This window comes from Scomber japonicus, chromosome 18, assembly GCF_027409825.1.
Source record: "Scomber japonicus isolate fScoJap1 chromosome 18, fScoJap1.pri, whole genome shotgun sequence".
Classification (NCBI taxonomy): Eukaryota; Metazoa; Chordata; class Actinopteri; order Scombriformes; family Scombridae; genus Scomber; species Scomber japonicus.
The window spans coordinates 23422554-23447076 of record NC_070595.1 but is presented as its reverse complement, the minus strand read 5'-3'; the positions used below and the strand labels follow the sequence as shown (position 1 = coordinate 23447076).

Genomic DNA, 24523 nt, shown 5'->3' with positions numbered 1-24523 from the left:
AGATATTTGGGGTATTCGGTCAATGGCCAGGAGGATATTTGCAATTTCATGTTATTAGATCTGAAAACCTTTCGGAAAGTTTCCAGTATTCTTTCAAACTAATGAACTAAACAAGAATAAACCTTAAGACACAAATGTCCACTGTTCAGCTAATGAGTAGAATTGTCATTGTGTTAGTCATCATTACGAACACACAAGGAAGTGTCACAAGGGAAGAGTCACTCCTTGATATTCTGGCATATGTCTTTCCCTGTTCCTTTAAATAAACCATTGTTCAGTTTTTTCATTAGGCTATGTTGAGAAATGAGTGCAGACAATGAAGTATTGCATGTCATGTAGAGTTACGATAAAGGAGAAGCATTACTCTCAACCCCAACCTGAGGAATGGGGTATAAAATAGTCTTAGCAAACAATAACAAAACGTAATGGACAGGTTTCATGCTTCACACCTTGGAAAATCTAGTAAAGACAACATATTACATTGCTGTGTTGAGCCACAAATAGTGTCAAAGGACTGTATTTGCCTATTCCCTACAAGCACTGATTCACCCAGATAAACGAATGAGGTAGTATGTTATTTGGAGAATTTATTCACATTGAGATTGTGAGAAGTAGCTCTGTGTGGTCAGCAGGGGAAACAAGTTAAACAAGACAACACAAGCTATAAAACCTGTAAAGTATTTAAGAATAAAAAGAAATAATAGAGATTTCCCCCGCCTCATCTTCAACATCTATTTTATGTGTGCCACAAAACTTGTATAACAAACGACTAGTGTTAATAATAATGTATTGTATAATATCAAAAAAAATGCTGTTTAACTGAAAAAGGAACCGGTTTCTTGTATTTTGGAATTCATGAGATTAGGCTTTACCTGGAAGCATCTTTTGAACTTTACATGAATATTTTGTGCAAAACATGCAGTGTTTGGTAATAATATGGTATTGTTCATAACAGCTTTATTGACATTTATGACTCTTTGTACAGTCAACTGCTGTGGTTTTGGAGGCATATATAAGCCATGACAACTCTGACTGTTTATCAGGATCACACCAAACTTCAGGTAGGCTTACAGTTGTCCTGAAAGCTTCTCTTGATTTTTAGCAAGTTGCTGCTTTACTGAAAAGTCGCATTATGATCTTGATTTTGATATTCAATGAGAGTCATATTTACATTAATATAAAGCTTTTTTCACTTCTATTGATGTTGATCCATGTAAGAATTTTTGTGGATTATCACTCAATACATGGCTCTGTCATAATCCGAGTTAAAAGAATCCTATTTGTTGATTTGAGACCACTTTTTTGTGTAGCATTGAAAGGGTGTCAATTATGCTGATTAAGTTGTCATGGAAAGGTTTCAGTTGGGCGGGGAATGTTTTAAGAGGAAGTTGCTGAATAGGTGTAGCGGTTAAACCTGTAATGTATTCAGCAAAACCAGAGCAGCTAACAACTGATATGTGAACAGTTCAGGTGTTAAACAGAGAGCAATCATGTGTTTGAACTATCCCTGTGATTGTAAGACTGATGGTACTCCGTGTGAATCATGCAGGATGACAGCCAAAGACAGGGAGACAGAGGAGGCCCACCTGTCCAAAAATATCAATACAGAGGGCCAAGCCAGGAGGACATGTGAGCCCGAGATGAACATCTCCTCCATTGGAGCTGCGAAAGAGTGGGGCAGAAACTGGGGATGGATGCTGTCTGGGATCATTTGTTTAAACATTTTGTTGCTGGGCTGCGCTTTGGTCAGCGGCAGTGCATACAACAACGTCGACATCAGCTCTTCTGACCTGCAGAGTTTCCTCATCGTCCTCCTCCTCCTCACCTCCATCTGGATGATTTATTATGCTATCTATACGATCAAGCATGAAAATGCTGTTCTGTACAAGGATGGCCATGCCGGACCCGTGTGGCTCAAGGGTAAGTAAATGTTCCTGATTGATTTTTCATTCACAGAGCAGTTTTTGAAGACTTTCATATGTTTTAACCCTGTTTTCTTTCCATCAGGAGGACTTGTGGTATTTGGATTCCTCAGTATTCTCATGGACATTTTCAAGATAGCCAGCTATGTTGGCTACCTCCACTGTGATTCTGCTGTTAAGGTTGCTTTCCCTGTTGTCCAGCTTATTTTTATACTTGTGCAGGTAAAAACAACTAAAAATGCCAACATGCTTCAATGACACAAAAAGATATTGAGTTAAAGTTGAGACTTAAATGGTTGCAAAATAATATTATTTTAAATAATATTAATCATTTTAAAATCTGTTTGCAGACATACTTCTTGGGGATGCATGCCAAGGACTGTGCACAGCTACAAAAGAACATTACACGGTATGTGATTCATGGATTTCTTGTTCCTTCATTTCATAATTCAAGGTCTTTTTGAAGAATGACAATAACTGCATCTTTATACTGATGCTGTTGTTGCCATGTTCAGAAAATCAGGCCATTCTCTTTATTTACAGACCTTCAAAATGTGCTATTATTTTATATCTTCTTTACTTTCTTTAATTAATAAACCAAATGTCATTTGAAAAATACCGAGAGTTGAGGGGACTGGTGGTGAGGAGGATATTAGGTATATTTTTGGCATTTAAAAAATTACAACAATTATAGGGGAAACACTGTAAATACATAAATCAATGAACAGCAAGAATTTCATTCCTTGGTACATACTGATTTTAATATCAAATGTAAATATAAAATTAACACCTGATGTTTTTTTTCTTTTCTTGCTTATTTAGCTGTGGGCTGATGCTTACCCTCTCCACAAATCTAGTTTTGTGGATGACTGCAGTCACTGAGGAGTCCCTTCACCAAACAATTATTCCAGACTATCCGAGCAACTCAACTAAAATTTCTGGACGAAGCCTGTTCATTGAAAAAGGTAATCAAAGTACATAAATAGATATTAATAGAATAGGTATTTTTTGTCCCGCAGAGAATTTATTTTCATAACCTGTACATATTCCACACAGAAACATACAGATAGCCGCACTGCAAATATACTGACAATATAAACATATAACATTACCCCGCCTGTCTACACATATGTATCTGCACACACATCCACTGATGGTTCAGTACTGTTGTGGCAGAAAGGACAAAACTTCTGCCAAAGCAGGCTCTTCCTCATTTTAGGGTCCTATAAGTTTATCAGTGGCATTCACTATTTTGAGTGTAAGGCACGTGATGGCTCTGTTGTTCGTGTCTGAGAGATAAATCAATCAAAGCATATAGAGCAAGCCAAGAACTACCACAGCATAACATTGTTCTCTCTCTCTCTCTCTCTGTGTCCTGTCATGTCTTACAGCAAGTTATGGCAGCGATAAGTGCAAATGCAGCCACACTTCATGCAGCATGTTCAAGGAGGCCTACTACTACCTGTACCCCTTCCATATCGAGTACAGTCTCTTTGCCTCTGCCATGGCCTATGTCATGTGGAAAAATGTTGGTCGAGTATCAGACGAGCACCACCACCACAACATCAAATTCCATCTCAAGAATGTATTTCTCGGTCCTGTGTCGGGATTTCTCTTGGTGATCGCAGGTTTGGCAACCTTCATTGTGTACGAGATGGAAATGAAGAAGCATAACAGCAATGGCAAGAAAGACACATTTCTGATGATGCACTTCGTCATGAATATAGTGATAGTAACCCTTATGTCTGTGACCACTGTGATCGGCTGTGTCATCTACAAGGTGGACCACAGAGAACATGTGTCAGAGAAAAACCCCACTCGCAGCCTGGATGTGGGGCTGCTGGTGGGTTGTTCATTGGGTCAATTCATTATCAGTTATTTCACTATTGTAGCTATGGTGGGAACTGGAGCCAAGAGCTACCTGGACGGGCTCAACCTAGCGTGGGCTATCCTGATGATAATCCAGCTTGGCCTGCAGAACTTTTTCATTGTCGAAGGGCTTCATCGGGAGCCATTCCACGAGGTTCATCCAATCTCCAGTGTTGTTGCAAATCCATATGTGCTGCAGCCAAGCAAAGAGCTGGGCGGCCTTGAAGAGAAAGAAATGGATACCAAGCCAAGCCCAGTACTTACGGAGCGCAACCCGCATGGACACACTACTGAGCACAGATCCAAATTGTCATGGAAGAGATGGGTGTTGAAGGAAGTCTGTGCGTTTTTGCTGCTGGCCAATGTCATAGTGAGTACCGGTCTCCCTTGCTTGCTCAAATTCTATGTCTCTAAATTGTCTCTAAATAATACTAAATCTGATCTCTTATTTCTTTCTATAACAGCTGTGGATCATGCCAGCTTTTGGTGCTCGTCCCCAGTTTGACCACACCACCGAAACTAAATTCTACAAGTTCAACATGTGGGCTGCTGTCGTGAATATTGGACTTCCTTTTGGCATCTTTTACCGTATGCATTCAGTTGCCAGTCTGTTTGAGGTCTACCTCACCACATAACACTGAAGGAGGGACAAAGTGTGTACAGCCAACTGTATTGACATTATAGACTGTTTTGTATAAATTGTAGTGTGCTTCGGTGATGCCTTTGTGACGTATGTATTGGCAGACAACATTGCATTGATGTTTCTCAATATGCTATAGCCTGTATATTTGGCCATGTAAATGTATCCATAATATTATTTTCAGAGCTTAAAAAAAAAGAAAACAAAAGTGAAGGTAATCTTGTCCCACTGGTTTTATGCCTCATCCTCTGTGTAAAATAAAGATGAGCAATAAATAAATGGGGTGGAAGAGAACGATTAGTTGTGTGTTATTATCATCATCATCATCATCATCATCATCATCATTATTATTATTATTATTATTATTAATGTAATTATTATCATCATTATTGTTAGTATTATTATTATTATTACTACTACTACTTCTGCTAACGTTAACAGAGTTAGTTAAAGCAGTTAATCTATTAAAAAACTATTCTAATGATAATCTGAGAGACTAGTCTGTGAGCATGTATTCTTAAAAAAAAACTTGAAACAATTAGTTGATTGATAAGTTGTTTAACAGAATCAGCATCCATGATGATAAATGATCAAACATTTTCACAAGTAGAGCTCAACCGATATGTAGGTCAGCCGATATTATTGGCTGGTATTGGCTGATCACAGATATATTGGTATCAGTGAATATGTTTAAGGTATATTTGATCCTTTTTTCTTAATTCAAGTTTAATATATGTGTTTTTTTTAAAATTCATAGCCAGTGTTAACGTTTATTGTTAAAATGTAATATATTAATATCCATTATATGTCTTTATCACCAGTGTTTGATAACCACATTTGAGGGATCATTGCAAAAAAGTGTGTGTTTATGTTTATATTCTGTATATATAACATTATTGGCCAATTTCTCCCTAATATCAGCATCGGCCACTTTAAGTCCAGTATCGGTTGTGCCCTATTCACAAATTTTGCTTTTCTTATGATAGCAAGTTAGCCTAAATAGCTATATTTTAGTTTTGACCTATTAGACCAAAACAAGCAACTTAAAGATGTCCCCATTGGGTATAGAAAATTGTAATAGGCATTGTTTCTACTATTTTCTGATATTTTATAGGGCACATTTTGTTAAAAGATAATCAACCCTATACCTTACTTTTTAATACACGTTTAAGGCAGGGAAGTTAGTAAAGTTGATAAAGACATTCTTCACCAAAGCATCTGGGAAAACAGAACAAACATGAGAAAAATCACAAGAGAATTAAAAATGCTCATAAATGATTTGGGAAGGATAATGGATCTGATCTTCAGGCAAATTTAAGGGCGCACATCCACGGGGTCCTTAGCACACTGTTTTGTTTACCACCACGTCACCAGGAAATACATTTGAAGTGTCAAAATGCGGACGCAGGTAAGTCTCATTTTATGACTATTTAGAAATAGTTTTTCGTCTTGAGCACGTTATACACATCTTAATTGATATTTTAAAAAGTAATATTTATGAGTTTTCATGTTGAATGCACAAACTAAGCCGAGAAAACACACAGTAGATACACATCTTTGTCTGTTTTGGTCTCTGCATGAAGTGTTAGCGTTTAGCTGCTAACACATGTACACGTAATGTTTACAGGATTATCAAGACACAGACGCTCCTCTTTTTGGTGAAGATGACGATACCAGCACGTTAAGAAAGTCCAAAATCAGGTGAGATGTGCTACTGTCGCGGTTATAAAGTGGCCAGGCTGTCAGTATTAGTTAAACTGGACTGGATTTAAATATAATGACATGTAGATTTGTGTTGCAGGCATCCATTGGCCTCATTCTTCCATCTTTTCTTCCGAGTATGCGCCATTGCGGTCTACTTATTGTGCGAGATCTTCAGTAGTCGCTTCATTGTCTGTATGGTCACCATCATCCTTCTGCTGTCATGTGACTTCTGGACTGTCAAGGTGAGCTTAATACAAGTCTGCTCAGGTTATGCTTTACCTCAGGACCACCAAGTTATACTGCATTAACTTCTACAGTGTGCCATGCTTCAGTTGTGTATATATATTTTAACACCTTGTTTTAAGTTTTTTTTTGTTAATTGTTTTTCCTTTTCTGTTTTTCTTATTTTGTGAAAATGTGGACACAAGTGTTATGTGTAAGTTGTGTATGATGAATCAAATCAGCTTATTATAATACACATTTATGACATTTATAAATACAGAAAGGTGATAATTCCACTTTATGTTTATTATTGAGGTCATAGTAAGTTATAGTGGCATATTAGGGTGCATTAATGGTGTTCCTAATATTTTGTCCACTCCATTAACATACATGAAGGGGCAAATATTAGGAACACCATTCAATATAATGCACCTCAGTGCGCTACCACCGCTTAGTATAACCTCAGTAATCAGCTTAAAGTAAAATTAACACTTTTTTTTGACAATATCAGCAAAAATGGAAATATATAAACTTAAAAAAAGTAGAAGAGCTGTTGTATTGGATTGAATTAGATTGCACATGTGTACGTTATGAAATAGCTGTTGACTGTGTATATATAAACAAACTTTTTAAAATGTATTTATTTTTTTCCCTCCCAGAATGTATCTGGCAGATTGTTGGTGGGGCTTCGATGGTGGAATCAAGTGGATAAAGATGGAAAGAGCCACTGGGTGTTTGAGTCAAGGAAGGTAAGCAGGAGTTCATTGGGCTCATCTCAAATGTTTAGCAGGTATTTGCACAACTCATGTCGCACTAAACAAAGACATGAAATAATACGTTTTTTAGTATTGCAGTTTTTTTGACAAAAAACGTTCTCAAATGAAAGAGAAAAATGGAACAAAGCATTATTTGTAAACTAAATAGCTTCATAACATTTCATAAACATAAAAACTACAACCTTGCCAGCCAAAAATACAACTTTCTGAAAAATACAGGAAGATGGTTGAACTCCTGTCTGCACTTTGTGGAAACTATGGTGCATCTACAATTTAAAAGATTGATCTACCTTGCAGAATTGTTTATAGTCCTTCAGTAATATTTACTAAGGGCTTTTCTTGGGTAAACATTAAATCTTGGTTTCCTTTTATTAAAACATCAAAGATACAGCTGCATTGTCATCCCTTCAAAATGTCACACGTCACAATGCACATGAATTTCCATGACTTAAACTTTTTTTTTTTCCCCGGCTCTTTATTGAATAGATTAAAAGGAAATGTTATTTGTTTTTCTTAACAGACAGACAGTCTGAATCCAACGTCGAGTGCAGAGGCACGGATCTTCTGGCTTGGCCTCATTGTGTGCCCCATGTTCTGGATCATTTTTGTGTTCAGCACCATTTTTTCTTTCAAGATTAAATGGCTGGTCGGTTCAGTGTTTTTTAATTTCAATGTCAATTTAGTAAACTGCTAATATTTGGTTTGTGTCTCACTCATGTTTGTGATGTTTTCCCAGGCTGTTGTAATTATGGGCTTGGTTTTACAATGGGCCAACGTGTATGGCTATGTCAGATGCAAAGTTGGCGGACAGTCCAACCTAAGAAACATGGCAAAGAACTACCTTGGTGTCCAGATTTTTAAAGAGGTATGTGAAAAATAATGGTGATCCCCTCTTTACTTTACTTTATATTGTTATATTATTACAATATATTGTTACTTATACCGTTATATTGGTATGTTGCATTAATGTGTCCTTTTTTTTTTCATAAACAGACAATGAAGAAAACAATGGGACCTTTAGGTTAAAGAGGAGATGAGTACGATGCTGGATGGACACACTAAATTCACTTGATTCCTTTTTGAAAACATTAGGATTAATGGGCTTTTGCACTTCCATTGGAGTCTTTGGTTAAAGTTTTTGGTTTTTGTATGTGTCATTCTCTTTGAATGTATTGATTGTTACATTCAAGAATAATTGACTTCTAAAAATTCAACATTCATTTTTTGATTTATTTCAATAATTTCATATAATAGTTTTCATACTCCAGGTGATGGCACAGGGAAAGGTGATTTTTTTTTTATTGATGTGAGACAATTGTTGCATCATTTTGTAGACTAACAAACTTAACTAGTAAGCACAGTCTAAAAATGATTTACATTAACTTATTATTATCTTTACATTACCAGGAGTGCAGATATTAAAATGTGAATGTGACCACACTTTATGCATGTTTTTTTCTCAAATGTACAGCATGAAATGTGTATTACATATAATATTGCTGTACCCTGAGGTTGAGCCACTTTTTCTGAATTTTGATGAATCAACTCTGCAGGAATATTTTGTATGTTTTCTAAGGCCATTTGGGATGAATGGTTTAATTATTTTGGATATATAGAAATATATATATTTAAATTATAAAGTTGTTAACTTCAACATGTTTACTCATGCTTCAATATAGATGTTGTTAATCTTATTGTGGCTGCTGATTAAATCTTGGTTGTGGCAATGAAATTCAATGAAACTTTATTTTCTTACATTGACATTATAGGATATGGTAGGGAGGTTAGGGTTACGTTTTTAAAGTTGAAAATATGTTTTAAAAGTGTTACTTGAGTGTGGTATTATATGAAAAACAGCCACTTACTCAGACTTCCCCTGGCATATTGTTGTTTTCTACAAATATGATAAGTAACATCTAATGATTGTTTCTGACTTTCTCATGACTCACTGCAAATGCTTCAGTTGAGCCACTATACTAATTATGTGATCATGTTATTTACACATATTTAACAGCATCCTAATGTTTGAGCAGCATAAATTAAACGTGTTATAGTCTTACCATAAAGTCCATGCTGATGACATCGTACACACTTAATAAGAATATTAGTTGCTGATCTGTTCACCTCTCTTTAGCCTCCCTTCAGCAGCTTTGTGGTAGACATACACAGAGTGGTGAAATATTAAACATAAGTTCAAGTCTTGCAGGTTAAAATGTCATGAAGTCAGATGGAGAGTAGTTGTGGGGTAAATAATCAAGTGAAGGTAAAGAAGTGCCTCTGCTAGTATTGATTCAACCACTAGGTGGCAACAAAGGAACCTTTGTGTATTGAGAATTCATTGCAGTGTACTTAGATTTGTGTTAATCACCTGTGAGTCTCTGCCAACATGCAATAGTTTAAGAAGCTGAGTGAAGATGCTTGAACATTTTAAGCAAACCCTTAACACCATCATTACTTTGTGTATTCAGCAATAAGTGGTGCTTTCATCAGTAACTGGACAGAGAGAGGCCTCTTGAGCCGAACAAGTAGATGATCATCAAAGTTTTGGTGTGATCAAAAAGCACAGTAGAAAAGAAGAATAAGATCTTTTTTTTTTCAGTGCTGAAATTAAACAGTTGCAGGGGAAAAGTTGAATCATCTCATAGACCTATATGTTATTTATTGTTGTGGTATTTTTTGTTTAGTTTATTTTGCACAAATTAAAAGTTACACACAAGATTACAGAGAACAGATAAAAACAGTGCAGGGAGAAGAGAAAACCTGAAACCTGACCTAAAACATATTACAAATTCACAACATTATACAAACTAACTACATACAAGTGATAGTGATAAACTAAATAATACATATGTGTATTTTATGACAACAATAACAAAATAAAAAACAATATTTAATATGATATGTATTTGTATGGATGTAACTATTCATCATGTGTGCAACTGCCTCAGTGAAAATGATTATTTCATATGTTTATGTGACTCAATTGGAATAAATAAGCTCAGGAGTGAAAGTGAAATGTCTTTATTTGTCTGACTTTCAGAAATAAGCTGACTCACATTTTTAACAAACGTCCAAATAAGGCCTATACAATCACAAATCATGGTGGAGAAATGATGCAATGATATGTGTATATATATTTGTTTTTGGGGTTTTTTGTAGATCAGCTCAGTTATATGTTTGAAGTAATGTTATGCAGTATCTATTTTTAGTACCAGAAATCAAAATGGTCAACCTCACATTGATACTTCAACATCACACCAGATATTATACAAAAGTATAAGATGCAAAAAGTGAAATAGCACCAGAAAAAGATCTTGTCCACTCTGTTGGCAAACTCCTGACTTTTCGCTATCTTCAGTTCCTTGGCATCCAGGGTTTCCAGGAAGTAGACCACCTTTCTGAGGATTTGACTGTCTGAGGCATCAAGCTGAGTGACTGCAATGTCAGCTTTGTCTTCTGTAAGGATTAAAGTGATAATTAGGAGAGGTGGAATGTGTTATACAGGCTTCTAAAAAATCAAGACTCACTCTACTCAGCTCTTTATCAAAAATATTCCAGTCATTTAACATTCACATCTTCCTCACCTTCATCCTCTTTCTCTTCCTTGTTCCCTCTGCTTCCACAGGTTGATCCTTTGGACATGCAGCAGAAAATGAGGCCTCCATCTTTGGCCACCCGTGTAAGCACCAGGGACACCAACATGCTCAACACCAAGAGGGCCAGACAAATACAGAAGTGGGGTCCTGCAGCGAAGACAGATGGTTAGTGACTTTCCACAGTTCAGAGTCAAACTGTGAGTGTGTTGGTGACATGCATGCAAGATGACTGACGGATGATGGGGCTGCAGTTGCTGTCTCCAGGGAGCTTATCGTTGAGAATTATGAGGAACATGGTGAAGCTGAGCACCAGAGTGACCTTGAAAGAGTTGCGTTCACCGCCTCCCAGTGGCAGGGCGAAGCTGACTACGTCGGTCAAGATGAGTAAGATACTGGGCAGCATTAAAGTTAGGAAGGGGTTCAGGTATTTGATCTTCAATGACACCTAGGGAGAATTACAGTCCCAATTTGATGGTTATAGTAGGTTTTTCATTGCTTTTAAACATTTCTAACTGTAGTTGAAATATCTTCAGTTGAAGTCATGCAGTTTATTTGGCAAACTTTCATCAAACAGATAATAAGTTTTTCTAAGTGGTTAAAAATACTTTGGGTTAATAGCAGGATAGAAAGAAACACTAATTACAATTCCTTCCTTAACTCCCTTCCTTCATTTTTTAATTTTATGAACATACCAAGATGTAATTGCGATCAGTTCTTTTTTTCAGGAGTTCCACATTAACCGTTTCCCAGTCTCCATGGGTACTATCCACCATCCACACGTCACCCAATAACAGCTCTGTACCACATTCTGAAATGAAATGAAACTAAAATTAAAATTTTAATAATTCATTTATTATGATACAACTGCACAGAATTATGTGCATTTATTCTCTTTTGACACTGAATGATTGATGATTATGACAATGCTAAAATAGTTGAAATATCATCCAAAAGATGAAGCAGATCTTTCAAAATGTAACTGTAAAGAGAAGGAAGGGCAGAAGAGTCTTCAATTAAAAAAAACAAAAAACAAACTGAAAATTGTCACCCACTTTTATCTTTTATCACCCACTCTATATCTTTGAAAGAATATTACATGCAGTGAATTTTCTGAGCTCACCGTCAATGGACCAGGCCTGGATGGCGACGGGGCACTCATCAGCTGCAAAGGGATAGTTGAACAGATTGACTTCACAGTTCACCTCTGCATTGATGATGACCATGTGCTTCACGGTGCCATTACTGTATACCAGCAGATCATGGGAACTGTGCTTCATAGTTGTTAGGATTCTGTAGTCACACATGATAGAAGCCAGATGTAACAGATAAACATCAAGGAGTCCAAGAAATGATTTAGTGATAACACATAATGACAGTTTGAATCTCTTATCTGATGTGATAAACTTACCCATTTGTCACATGGAGTTCTGGGGTCCAGATTGAATTTACTGGCAGGACCACCGTATCATATTGATAAACTGACGTGTCCCATTTCAGCTCAATATCTTTCCATTCCTGTTGTGATAATCAACATTAATGTGATTAAAGTACACTCTTTATTGCTCTTTTGCTCTTTGCTCATTTGAAAGTATCTTGAGGCTTACAATATTGGCTTGTAGACGAACAATTAAGCGGAGATTCTTTGTATCCTGTTAAAGAAAAAATAATAATTATAAATATGATAAGATAGATAAATGTCCTTTTTCAAATGCTGTGCATTTTTACATGATGAAAAGGCATTCTCAAATTATTAGAAAGTTTTAATTAGGTGATATGCAGGAAAGAACAGTGAAATATTTTTTCAACTTATAAGAAAAACTTTAAACTATAAAATGTTTAAGACAATACTTACGACTGACAGGGTTTGATACTCAATGAACGGCACTTTTATTTTTTGGTTGCAGTTTTCATACTGTGGCTGAGATGAATAGTTTCTGTTGATGAGTGTTTCAGCCAGACATCGCCTTGTTGTGCAGTTGGAATTGCCATATCCACCTCCTAAAATGAGACATAAATGTGAACCAGAGTTTTAAAGTTTTTAGAAATGATTCTTCCAGCCTGTTACATCTTTAAAAAATAATTTACCTATTGCAAGAAAAGTCAGCAAGAAGACAGCCTTCCACAGATGAATAAATCTCAACATATCTGAAAACATTGCTGCAGGAATAAGATGAATAAACCTCATGCATTAACTGACAGCTCTCCTCTCTCAGCTTCGTTTGCCTGACTTGACACTTAAATAGGCTTATGTGTGACGTGAAACTGCATATTTACAACACTCAGCACCCCATGCAGGCTCATATGAGACAATATGGCTCTCCCATAATAGTGTGTAAGAATACCAGTGGTGATATTGATCCTCTGTAAACAGACAGAACATAAGTACAATTTGTCCCACTGTCTGTTTACCTGCCACCAAGTACAAGTGGCTCCAGCTGCAATTTGTCATTCCACCTGTCCATGCTGCTCTGCATCACAAAAGGACTCTGGCTGTCATACAACACAGTGAGTAAACAATAATGGAGACATGAGTGTACCTGATGGAGACAGGACACTGTCATGGTGGCGTGACAAAGACTTGAGACAGCTATGGTTTTTCTGTAGTTTCGCAAAGGCTTACCTTCTCACGCAACAGCCATCAAACACCTATTTTGTTGTGACAGCTGGGTGATTGTTGGCTTTTACTTTTGTTAATTGGAAAACCTTTCTATAAATTAGATTGCACTGGCAAAATAATAATAATAATAATTTCAAATATTAAAACATATTATGTACGTTGGATTGGTCAAAAATGATCATTAGATGTTGAAAACTAGGAAAACGTATAGAAAGAAAAGGACAGGTACTTCCATCTGATTGTCTATCTTGGGACGTATTCACATGTCTCCAAATGAAGTCTAGTGCATTACAAAAAAAAAATGTTCTACCCTATTTTCAGTTGTATCCATCATGGTTTTTCTGGAATGTTAGAGTACTGGGTAACTGGTGCTTTATCTTGAACATTTCACACATGTTATGTCTGATTGACTAGATCATTATCAGTCAAAGCTAAGCTTATCACTTTCTGGTCTCCAATATGTTGAACTCAGAAGATTTCCACACTGATCAGGTTGTTTCCCTATTCAAGGCCTTCATCCTGTCTAGTGCTGCGTTCTCATCCTCCTCTTTGGTGCCACTGGTATGGATACTTTTCTATCTGTTTTAGGTCACTACACAATGGCCTCTCCTCTTTGTCTGACACGCAGATTCAAAACACATCTCTCCGTACTTGGCTGACAACTTCAAATGAGCCTCCTCAAACCACATAACATTCACTATAGGCACTTTAGAGCAGCTCTTGGGAAAATCCTTTCCTCCTGGGAAATCCTGTCCCCATCATGATGGTCATGATAAATGTTTCCCCGTGTTACTGTTGTACACATTTCTCCATTTAACATTTTCTGCTAAAAACTTAAAAAAAGTTACAAAATAACTAAGTGTGTCTAATAACTATGTATAATTATACAGTATATTGGGCTATTTTTCCATTTGGCCAATCAGCTGAGACAGAGTATCCTGCATCATTCAAATTGAACATACCTCTTTATTGGATGTCCTGAAATGTTGGCTTTTGAAATGTTGTACATCATGATTTGTTTGTAACCATTTTTGATGTTTGTCATCTTGTAAGCATCATGTGGAGCAGGACACTTGAATCAATCAATCAATCAATCAATCAATCAATCAATCAATCAAGGGGTATACTATGTACTGCTATTTCATTTTTTCTTGTGTTTTCAATGTGTCTTTATATAGTTGCTGCCTCAAAATGACAGACTGATGAACTTTCCAGGTTATCTCTCTGAGGAATGTGTCTTATCTCTGTTTTCACACGTCATCTTCAAAAAGATCAATACACACTGAATCGGGTAGGTTTCAGAAGGGAGTAGGGGTTGTGTTCTATTTTTAGCAACACAAAAAGGTTGTTTTGATGTTGCCAACCTCTTTATAACAGCTCTAAATGATGTTATATGACTGCAATAAATGTGGTTTTAAAAGTTAGTGTTTCCCGGCAGTCATTTGTGATCTCTCTTGTCTTATCAGAAACAAATTGAAGACAATTGAGAGAAAGACGATCCTTGTGCCAATGACTGCCTCTCCACCTGATCGAGCAAAGGTTAACTTTCTGTCTAATGAATCACGGAAATTTTGAAGAGAAATTACTCAAATATACATAGCTGCAAATAACCTGCAAATAACCTATAAATAGTATCCCTGTCTTCATCATCTGCAGAAGTCTTTTTAAAAAGACGTAATTATGTTTCATAATCCTGAAACAAACACGTCGAGGACATTTGATGTTTTTGTCCTGGGAGAAACCTTTAAAATATTCCATAGGTCATAAATTCTTCCTGATTGTCCAATAAGGTTTCACAGGGAAGTGATTGCCGTGATATCGGAACAAAATGGGACTTTGCTTTAGGACCAGGCCGTCCCCCAACAGTGTCACACTCTGCAAGTGACTGAAGTCAGCGGTTACTTTGGCTGTGGCACCTTTGTGACACCTGACAAACTCTTATTTCTTCTCTGCACGTAAGTTTGATATTGATTCTCTTGTGCTTTGTATTAGTTTCACTTCACACATTTTATCAGACTGCTTTTAAATGATTGCAAATTAAATGCAAATGCAGTTGAATAGTAACAAATAATACAGAATAATACCTTCGATATATGACTAGTGTTAATCTAGCCAGAAGAAATTGCAGTCAAATTATAACATTTTTTTCCTTATTGACAAACAAATGTGACAGCAATTGTTGAGTAATGCAATGAATTGGTTACATATTTATGGAAGATGTTGTGCATGGATTTCACTATTTGCAGTAATGTTTCGGCACAAGAACTGTACTAAATGAAATGAGAAATGGAAATAAATAGGATTTTAAGGACATATAGAGGAATATAAAATCCCCAGTGTACACAAAACAATTACCTGAGCTGGAGACAATACAGGTGAAATACAAGGGGAAAAGGAAAAAAACATAGAGAACTCTGTAAGAAAGATTACTTATAAACACCATACCTCAACAATGTATCCTGCTTGTTTTGTGACTCTGAATCATTCAAGTGCTAGAGGGTGGGTAGGTGGGCCTCAGCAACCTTTTCCACAGACCTGATTGTCCTGTAACCTGTTCTTGTCCTTGTCCATGGCCTCTGATAGAAATCAGGCCGCAACTGACTGAAACCTGTAGCACTGCAACATGGCTCGTTTTGTTGTTAATAAGTATTTTATTCATCATGTTGTTGTAGTAACTTGTTTTATTTTTGAAGCATTTTGCTGTTGTCTACCATATTTATCAAATACTGATTCCACCTGCCACAAAATTACTGCAAAAGAAATGTTATAATTATAGTAAATAGATTTTATAGATAGAGCCTTTAATGTAATGCAGCTGAAAACTCAGTGTCTCATGCGTGAGGGTGCATACTTCCATAATCTTTGACTTTTTCACTTTGTGGGTGTTGAGTGTTTTTGTTTACTTATGTGTTCAGTTACTGTTCACTTACCAAGAGAAGCCCATTCAAACTATAATTCAAATTTCATTTAGACTGACCTTTATCTAACATTGTGAACTACACACCTTAATATTGCACATGCCACAACTGAGACCTGCAATAGTTTAGGTACACAATTACAACACTGGAGATGTAATATTAGAACTCTTGACAAGTCATTAATCATAACCTGATATTACCATCAGCTATGTGTTCCCAAGTGGTTCAATTAAGCAATAAAAACTTGAGATAAAAGTCTGACAAACATTCAGAAAGGAAGGATATGGCTTGAAAAATGTATTGATCAATGAGACAGCTGACTCAGCATTCTGTAATCAAACTTGATAACGTGTCTTTCATCTGTGACAGCTCAAGAAGCCGCCCCATAACTGTGGTAACTGAAGAACAGTGTGTGAAAGTGATAAAAACATCGTGGCTCTGGTGTATTTTATACTGTTCGTCAATGAGAAATAGGTTGTGTGTTAAAGTTTGACCTTTGTGGTAACATTTGGAGGTGAGAGCTGTTAAAGGCTGTTTGTGGATAATAATTTACCCTCATGAGGAAAGCAATAGATTAATAACAGCACCTCACTAAGGTCAGGGTTGTGCTTAATTAACCGGCACAGGCTTTCTTAAGACTCAAACAGTAAAGACATAAATGATATGAGCACATGCATGACAAGTATGCTTGTTTAATTTATTGTATTTATCAAATGAAAACTTAATATCAGGACTGTTGTTCAAAGGCTGACTGTTTGCTTTTGGTCTGGGGCACATCTGGGAAGTCAACAGACTGCCAAAACTCAAAACTAAAGAGATAAGCCAAACTGATTAAAAAGAGGTTCTCCCCTCTGTCAGACTAGATTTCCCTGTCCCTGATAGGGGAAGCATACTCATACACAGATGTTGCCCTACAATTTTTTTTTTTTGATATGTCAAAAGCTACAAAGACTTTACTGCAGTAAATACTTGTGACCTGGGGTTGATTACACCAAATACTAAACAGTAACAAAGACCCTTTTTAAGGGACCAGTGAATATAATAAGTATGAAAATTGTTGTTTTAACATACAAAATATTACATGTAACAAAATTACCTTGTATTCAGTAACACAATAAAGCTTTTTACTGTAGTTCGTTCAGACCTAAGGAAAAATGGCTGAAAAGAAGAAAAGATCATTAAAAGTTGCTGGATGTCCAGCTATCATTCATTTGACCTTAACAGGTCACATAGGAACATATCAGTAAACCTATGTCTGTAAATGAGGAATAACTTTAAATATGTCACAAACTGTTGCATATTATTTCACTTGCGCGTCTACCACATCACTTGAAATGACAAATTATATCAAATTTATTTGAATTTGTCTTCATAGTGACTATTTTCAAGGTCCTAACCACAAATAATCACAACTGTAATTTATGTAGTACTTCCACACTGAATGTCAAACAGTTTAATTTGGAATTGAAAGTTTATTTAATGGAACAAGTAGAATGGAAACAATCCCTTCACAATTGCATTTGGTTATAATGCAGACACTCAAGTGTTTGTAGAGAGCTTCAAGCACAGACTTAGTGGGTGGCATCCAGACTGTAATGGAACCTCTGGTAAATAATCAACCAGTGAGAAACTTATTCTCTTGAAGTACATTTTTCACATCCAGAGCTCGGCACTGTTCAAATCATTTGGCCTGAGGCAACGAGTGACCGCTTGCTCAAACATGAAGGCTTCAGCTTAACAAACAGTCCCAGAACCTTTTACATTTTACTCACATGTAATGAGTAAAATGTTGTCCCTCTTAGTCCATTTTAGTGATTTTCCTTTGAAAGTACAATCCTAATCTGCATTTTCTCTGTCTGTCTACAGGAGATTGAAAGGTACTGCTGGACAAAATGAGCACAGAGAGGGGTGATCAGGTCATCATTGACACTCACAACACTACAATCCACACCCTTGGCAGAAAAAATGAGGGAAAGAAGCTGCGTTACATGCAGAAAGATGGCAGCTTTCCTGTGCTGTTTCAGAAGGCCCCCGGAAACTGGGGCCCATATCTGATGGACATCTTCACCACTCTTGTGGAGATCCGCTGGAGGGTGATGCTCCTCATCTTTTCCCTGTCTTACATTCTCTCCTGGCTCTTTTTTGGTCTCTGTTATTGGCTTATTGCATATGTAAATGGAGACACGGATGATGTAGAAAATGAACCCTGTGTGGCCAATGTGGATGGCTTTACTGGAGCGTTTATGTTCTCAATGGAGAGCCAGGCAACTATTGGCTATGGCTTCAGGGCGATAACTGAGAACTGTATTGTGGCCATTATTGTACTGACAGTTCAAAGTGTAGTCAGCTGTCTCCTTGATACCATTATCATTGGTATTGTTTTGGCTAAAATGGCATCTGCTCGTAAAAGAGCTCAGACAGTGGGCTTTAGCAGCTGTGCAGTGGTCAACCTGCGAGATGGGGTTTTGTGTTTGTCATGGCGCCTTGGCGACTTTAGAGGTAATCACATTCTGGAAGGTGTGGCCAGGGCCCAGATAGTCCGCTTTGTGAAGAAGCCTCTGGGCTCTGTTGTAGTATCATACGAGGACCTAGACATCCAGAACCAAGACATTGTCCTTGCCACACCAGCAACAATTACTCACAAGCTGGAACCTGGCAGCCCCCTCTACAGCCTGAGCCTGGATGACCTGCAGCAGGACCACTTTGAACTGGTGGTGTCCTTCACCTACACTGGTGACTCTACTGGAATGCTCCACCAGACACGTACCTCCTACACACCAGCAGACATCCGCTGGGGGCAGCGTTTCCAGGACATGTTGAAATTGGGCAAGAAGCATTACAGGGTGGACTACGCTCTGTTCAATGAGACCACATGGGTGGCAGTGCCCCTCATGAGTGCAGAGCAGTATGACAGGGGGAGACATCCAGTAGGGACGGGACAGTCCGACAGTGAACACTTAAGATTAATCAAGAGAAATGGAGGCAGCTATGCAGTGACATCTGACATTGCTGCTGAGGTGATGCACCAAACCTGTTTGTAGGTTAAAAAGCCAAAGAAACCAGTGAAGCCAATATGTACAGTTATGTACAGTGAACTGTTCATGTAAGATAGTTTTTTGTTTCTGTTCTGTTCTGTTCATGTAAGATAGTTTTTGTTACAATGTTAATAAATGTAAATCAAATTAAATTAAATTTCCTTGTAAAACTGTTTACATGAATTGGAGTAATAAGTCCAGTCATTGTTCAATTCTTCTTGTAGCTCTACACCACCACCTTGTGTTCACCCAGTACACTAAATATTATTCCAGCAGTCCTGATGATGTTGGAAATTCACAGATTTCACAACATATTACTTATTCTTGGACAGAAATGGGGAAAACATGAAGTTTCTAAACATTAAACCACAATTACAATTAATTAATTTAAATGTCATCAAATGAAATTCAGTCACGACTTGTTTTCACACTCAAGAGTCACGCACGCTTCTTTCTTTACACGTTTTCCACTGGCTCCCACTCTGACAAATAACAAAAATAATAATAATAGAAAGAAACTCCTTGTGGGCTCAGAGCCTCAAACAGGCGCTTCAGCTTTCTATTGGCCGTCAGCGTGAAAGGGGGCGTGGACAGGCACACGTGTTTTTAAAGTCTGTCTTTGCCACGGCAAACATTTTCCTCAGTACTGTTGGAGAGGGTTATGGCAGAATTTACAGTGACGGACGAGAAACTTGGTGAGCACAACAAAAGAGCAGCAAGAATAAACGGGACGCAGAGTGCATATATGGCGCATATGGGACTTATTACTACAAGAAAACGGGAGATTTGTGCATGGACCAACAGGTAGGTGTAATAAGCGGACAACATTTGTGTCTATTTGTGGGAGTGATGTAGCGTGGGAAATACAAAATTTCAGTTTGCAATAATAGAGGTTGAATTCAGAGTGATGCCTGCAGTATTAGAAATGATTCAGTTCTCAGAAAAGCTGCTCCATGTTTTATAAAGTTGTTTTTAATATTGTTAGTATTATTTAGTATGATCCCTTTTATTATTATTATTGAACGGTGCTGTTTTTACCATTAGAAATAGGAAGATGTAGACTGATCACCTTCATTGCCCCTGTCCTTGATGTAACTCATGATATATGTGCATGAGCTGAATTCATACTTTGCTGAAGCTTTTAGAGTAAAATAAAAACATAATAATATTACAAAATCAATACACACAGTGAAACTGCTGCAAAACTTAGTAATAGTCTACTATTATAAAAATATATATTTTGTCAGAGTTTATAATAAAGGACAGCATCTGCTGAATGATTGGCTAAAGTTATTGATTTGTGTAATAAAAAATAGAGCAGCTTTATGTAACCAGTTTCCATCTGCCTCAGCTGTAGGCTCTAATTGAGAACACATGTAAAACAAACAGTCACAGGTTGTGCAGCCTCTGGAAGCCTTGGTCTGTCACCATGTACCAACCTGCAGCAATAAGTGATGTGATACAGTTAGAAGTATGAACAGTGACAGTTGTAATGACAGAGATAGAGAGGTTTTAGTGCTCTCTTTCTCCTTCAAAGTAAGGGGGTTTGACTCCCACAGGGGGTCACCCATGTTAAAAATGCATGCTCTGTTGACTGCCCACTAATTCAGACGACAGTATGCTAGAAATGTCCTCTCAACTGTCTTTCTGTCAGACTGTTTTCAGTCATGTCTGAACTATAAAGGCTTTTAGCAGTCTGGTCTTTGCCTTGTTTGAGCACCACAATGAGACAGAGTATTTGGTAAAACCAAAAGATGACTGCTTGTTCATAAGGTAACCTGTACATTCTTCTTAAAGTATTGAAGAAGTTTGACATTGTCTGGGATTCATTATTGTAAATTCTATGGGATGTTTTAAGCCCCTTATTCCCAATAGTGTGCGTGACAGGTTGCTATTTTGAGTCATCCCAGCAATGACATCATTAGTTGAAAAGAACAAAGATGATGCAGAGGGATTTAGGGCCACGTCCTGCATATTTTATCCCACATGACATTTGATCACTTTCAGGAAAGTTAAATCAGTGCAAAATCAGATGATGTAATAAAAATGACCTACGATGACTAAAGGTTTAATTTTGAACTTAATCATCAAAACACGTACAATAACATGTTTTCAACACCAGGATTTATTTCCTACTTCTTACAAGGCCTTTCTGGACCTTCTCACTTTGACACAATAGTGACACACACGGATGAGATAGTTTCAAAAGTGGAGGTGGGGAGCGATTTTGGCACTAGCAGAGCATGTCTGGCTGACTGTGGCCTTTTGTAGCCTGTGGTGTTGCATTTTAATGGACCTTTCAGTCACACACACACATACACGAGTCAATAGCTTTTCTAATTTAGCTGTCCTTGTTGCTCTATTACATATGATGCAAGGTTACTGTTGCTTTCAGAGAAAGTGACCCATCCTCTCTGAATAGCTGCAAGGTTCATTAAATCTTGTTACATCATTGTTTTGTGGTGAAAATGTAGGTGTGAATTAGTTTTGTAAATGCTTGTACACATTTGTTATTGTAACTGTGTACTCCTGAATAACTAAAATGAAGGAGCAAGAAATGTAATAGTGAATATGCTGCAGGTTTATTTTTCTACGCATGTCATATTGCTTTTTCATTTATGTAAGTGTGTCTGCAAAGAGCTGCTGCATGTGATGTGTCTTTGTTCTAGTTGCTCACTGGATTAACATGAACTTGATCTGTAATTTGACTCTGCTCCCTATGGATTGACCTGCCTAATTAATACTTTGATTAAGCAGGGTAAACATCATTTCCCTCTTTGTCAGCTATCTAAGTGCTTGGATAATATTTTAATCTACTACTGACAATGCACGCACAATAAATTCCCTGTGCTTTCTGACCTCAGTGCACAAATTTATACTGCCTGTGTATGCCGCTAACTTTGAGTGTACACTGCATTATTTAGACAGCAAGTAACCACACACCCACATGCGCTGATCTTTGCTCTGGTTGCTGCCAATTACTTTAAAACTGTTTTTCTCTCTGTAATTTCCACAGCCCACTTCACTAATGAGGTCCAAAACAGCCATCAGAGAGGAGTGACCTACCCTCACCAAAGGTGCACACACCTGCAGAAGCACAGGCCCAGTCCCCCCTGTTTCCCTCAGGATATACTCCTGTTGTCCACTATTTCTGCTTGACTTTGTCCCCAGGATCATTTAAAACTGTTTCTCCAACGCTTCTACCAAAAACTTAGACTGTTTTCCAAAGCAGAATCGGCCCAGCCCTCCCAAGTGGAAGCAATGGGGAGTGTGCGAAGTCACCGCTACAGCATTGTGTCCTCTGAGGAAGATGGCATGAAGCTGGCAACTATTGCTGTCGCGAATGGCTATGGAAATGGCAATGTCAACAAGGTGCACACAGAGCACCAACATCAGAGCCGCTTCGTCAGGAAGGATGGTCACTGCAATGTGCAGTTTATCAATATGAGTGAGAAAAGCCAGCGGTACCTGGCAGATATCTTCACCACCTGTGTGGACATTCGCTGGCGTTGGATGCTGCTCATCTTCTGCCTTTCCTTCCTGCTGTCATGGTTGTTTTTTGGCCTTGTCTTCTGGCTGGTGGCCCTCTCTTATGGGGACTTGGAGAATGAGACTCAAATATGTGTTTCCAATGTGGACAGCTTTACTGCTGCCTTCTTGTTCTCAGTGGAGACCCAAACTACTATTGGCTATGGGTATCGCTATGTGACAGAGGAATGCCCTGTTGCTGTCTTTATGGTTGTCTTCCAAAGCATTGTGGGATGCATCATTGATGCTTTCATCATCGGTGCTGTCATGGCCAAGATGGCCAAACCCAAAAAGAGGAACGAGACCCTGGTGTTCAGTCACTTTGCCACAGTGGCCATGAGGGACGGCAAACTGTGCCTGATGTGGCGCGTGGGGAACCTGAGGAAGAGTCACCTGGTGGAGGCCCATGTAAGGGCCCAGCTCCTCAAGTCCCGTACCACTGCAGAGGGAGAGTTCATCCCTTTAGATCAGGTAGACATCGATGTAGGCTTCGATAGTGGCATTGATAGAATCTTCCTAGTGTCTCCAATCACCATTGTGCATGAGATTGATGAAGACAGCCCATTCTTTGAGATGAGCAAACAGGAGCTGGAGTCATCAGAATTTGAAATTGTGGTGATTCTGGAGGGTATGGTTGAGGCCACAGCCATGACTACTCAGTGTCGGAGCTCTTACGTGGCGAGTGAGATCCTCTGGGGTCACCGCTTTGAGCCGGTGCTCTTTGAAGAAAAGAACTATTACAAAGTGGACTACTCTCGCTTTGACAACACCTACGAGGTTCCCAGCACGCCCCACTGTAGTGCCAGAGAACTAGCGGAGAAGAAGTCCAATGCCTCCAGCTCAAGGAACTCCTTTTGTTACGAGAATGAGGTGGCCCTTGAAAAAGTAGAGATGGAGGACGAGTTTGAGGAGGATGAAAACAGGGAGATGAGGGCTGTGGAGGTTGGTGCACTTGAAGACATAAACACAGATGTGGTTTCAGACTCTGATCACAGTCTGGACTCTTTGCCTTTAGAATCAAGGCCTTTGACAGCAGAATCAGAGATATGATTATATATGGGATATTGAAGGGTTAAACACTACCAAGGGTATGTTAAAAGTTGCTTGAATTTTGTCCTGATTGCTTTTAATAATAATGCATGATGGTTTGTTGAAGACTGTGATTTGAGTATGAAATTCTCTATGCAGAAGCTTACGCACAGGATACCATGGAAATCCAAACAAGTTCATGTTGTTTATGGTGACGGTGGTGATAAATTAACTGGTTGCGTGGGATTAGAGGGATAAAATGGGTTAGATGCCTACACTTGCACTCAGTGTGCAGTCTGTTTCTGAGTATACTGCACTTCCAAAGTCAAAATATGTTCGCAGAAGAGCCATTTGGATTACAAAAATGCAAGGTTTGCTTAAAAAGTTAAGCATTTTGCATAGATCATTATTTTTTGATGAAAAGAGTATTGTATGTAACTTCATGTCAAGTTGTGACTGACAAAAATAATTTAATACATTTAATTTAATGAAAATATTTTAAATTGAACCTGACGTTTTGAGATTTTTAAAATCTTCAACTCAAAAAACTCATTAAGGCTACTAATCCCACTATTTAACCCATTAAACCACCTGCACCAGCAAGGCTACTGTTTGTTAATGAGCTGGTCTCATAGCAAAGTATATTTACAGTCTTCTTCAGTGTGGC

The 24523-nt window shown here is 37.9% G+C and overlaps 5 protein-coding genes across 5 annotated transcripts; 4 read left to right on the top strand and 1 right to left on the bottom strand.

Moving 5' to 3' along the window:
- The first annotated feature begins 1490 nt into the window (after positions 1–1490).
- Positions 1491–4426, top strand: LOC128378341 (proton channel OTOP2-like). The gene is made up of 6 exons (XM_053337827.1): positions 1491–1920; positions 2008–2144; positions 2273–2331; positions 2745–2887; positions 3314–4161; positions 4256–4426. Exons 1-6 carry the CDS (start codon positions 1491–1493, stop codon positions 4424–4426), a joined length of 1788 nt encoding a protein of 595 aa, XP_053193802.1.
- Positions 4427–5808: 1382 nt separating this feature from the next.
- Positions 5809–9743, top strand: zgc:112148 (uncharacterized protein LOC550424 homolog). Its single transcript, XM_053337829.1, has 7 exons — positions 5809–5839; positions 6059–6132; positions 6233–6377; positions 7017–7106; positions 7654–7779; positions 7870–7998; positions 8127–9743. The coding sequence occupies exons 1-7, from the start codon at positions 5828–5830 to the stop codon at positions 8157–8159; spliced, it is 609 nt and encodes a 202-aa protein (XP_053193804.1). The 5' UTR covers positions 5809–5827; the 3' UTR covers positions 8160–9743.
- On the bottom strand, positions 9275–13290 carry LOC128379298 (5-hydroxytryptamine receptor 3A-like). The gene is made up of 8 exons (XM_053338918.1): positions 13267–13290; positions 12138–12244; positions 11850–12019; positions 11422–11537; positions 10964–11174; positions 10718–10876; positions 10436–10589; positions 9275–9281 (listed from the first exon to the last, which is right to left on the bottom strand). Exons 1-8 carry the CDS (start codon positions 13288–13290, stop codon positions 9275–9277), a joined length of 948 nt encoding a protein of 315 aa, XP_053194893.1.
- Positions 13291–18156: 4866 nt separating this feature from the next.
- Positions 18157–19305, top strand: LOC128379296 (inward rectifier potassium channel 16-like). The gene has a single exon (XM_053338917.1). It carries the CDS (start codon positions 18157–18159, stop codon positions 19303–19305), a length of 1149 nt encoding a protein of 382 aa, XP_053194892.1.
- Positions 19306–22560: 3255 nt separating this feature from the next.
- Positions 22561–23877, top strand: LOC128378370 (inward rectifier potassium channel 2-like). Its single transcript, XM_053337866.1, has one exon. It carries the CDS (start codon positions 22561–22563, stop codon positions 23875–23877), a length of 1317 nt encoding a protein of 438 aa, XP_053193841.1.
- The last annotated feature ends 646 nt before the right edge of the window (positions 23878–24523 follow it).

Coding starts and splice junctions, on each gene's coding strand:
- LOC128378341 (XM_053337827.1), top strand. CDS start 1,491: ATGTGTTTGAACTATCCCTGTGATTGTAAGACTGATGGTACTCCGTGT. Junction 2,145..2,272: donor TTATTTTTATACTTGTGCAG/GTAAAAACAACT, acceptor ATCTGTTTGCAG/ACATACTTCTTGGGGATGCA. Junction 4,162..4,255: donor TGCTGCTGGCCAATGTCATA/GTGAGTACCGGT, acceptor TTTCTATAACAG/CTGTGGATCATGCCAGCTTT.
- zgc:112148 (XM_053337829.1), top strand. Junction 6,378..7,016: donor GTGACTTCTGGACTGTCAAG/GTGAGCTTAATA, acceptor TTTCCCTCCCAG/AATGTATCTGGCAGATTGTT. Junction 7,999..8,126: donor GTGTCCAGATTTTTAAAGAG/GTATGTGAAAAA, acceptor TTTCATAAACAG/ACAATGAAGAAAACAATGGG.
- LOC128379298 (XM_053338918.1), bottom strand. CDS start 13,290: ATGACAGTGTCCTGTCTCCATCAG. Junction 12,020..12,137: donor GAACTCCATGTGACAAATGG/GTAAGTTTATCA, acceptor GTGTGACTACAG/AATCCTAACAACTATGAAGC. Junction 10,877..10,963: donor CAACTGCAGCCCCATCATCC/GTCAGTCATCTT, acceptor TCTTCGCTGCAG/GACCCCACTTCTGTATTTGT.
- LOC128379296 (XM_053338917.1), top strand. CDS start 18,157: ATGAGCACAGAGAGGGGTGATCAGGTCATCATTGACACTCACAACACT.
- LOC128378370 (XM_053337866.1), top strand. CDS start 22,561: ATGGGGAGTGTGCGAAGTCACCGCTACAGCATTGTGTCCTCTGAGGAA.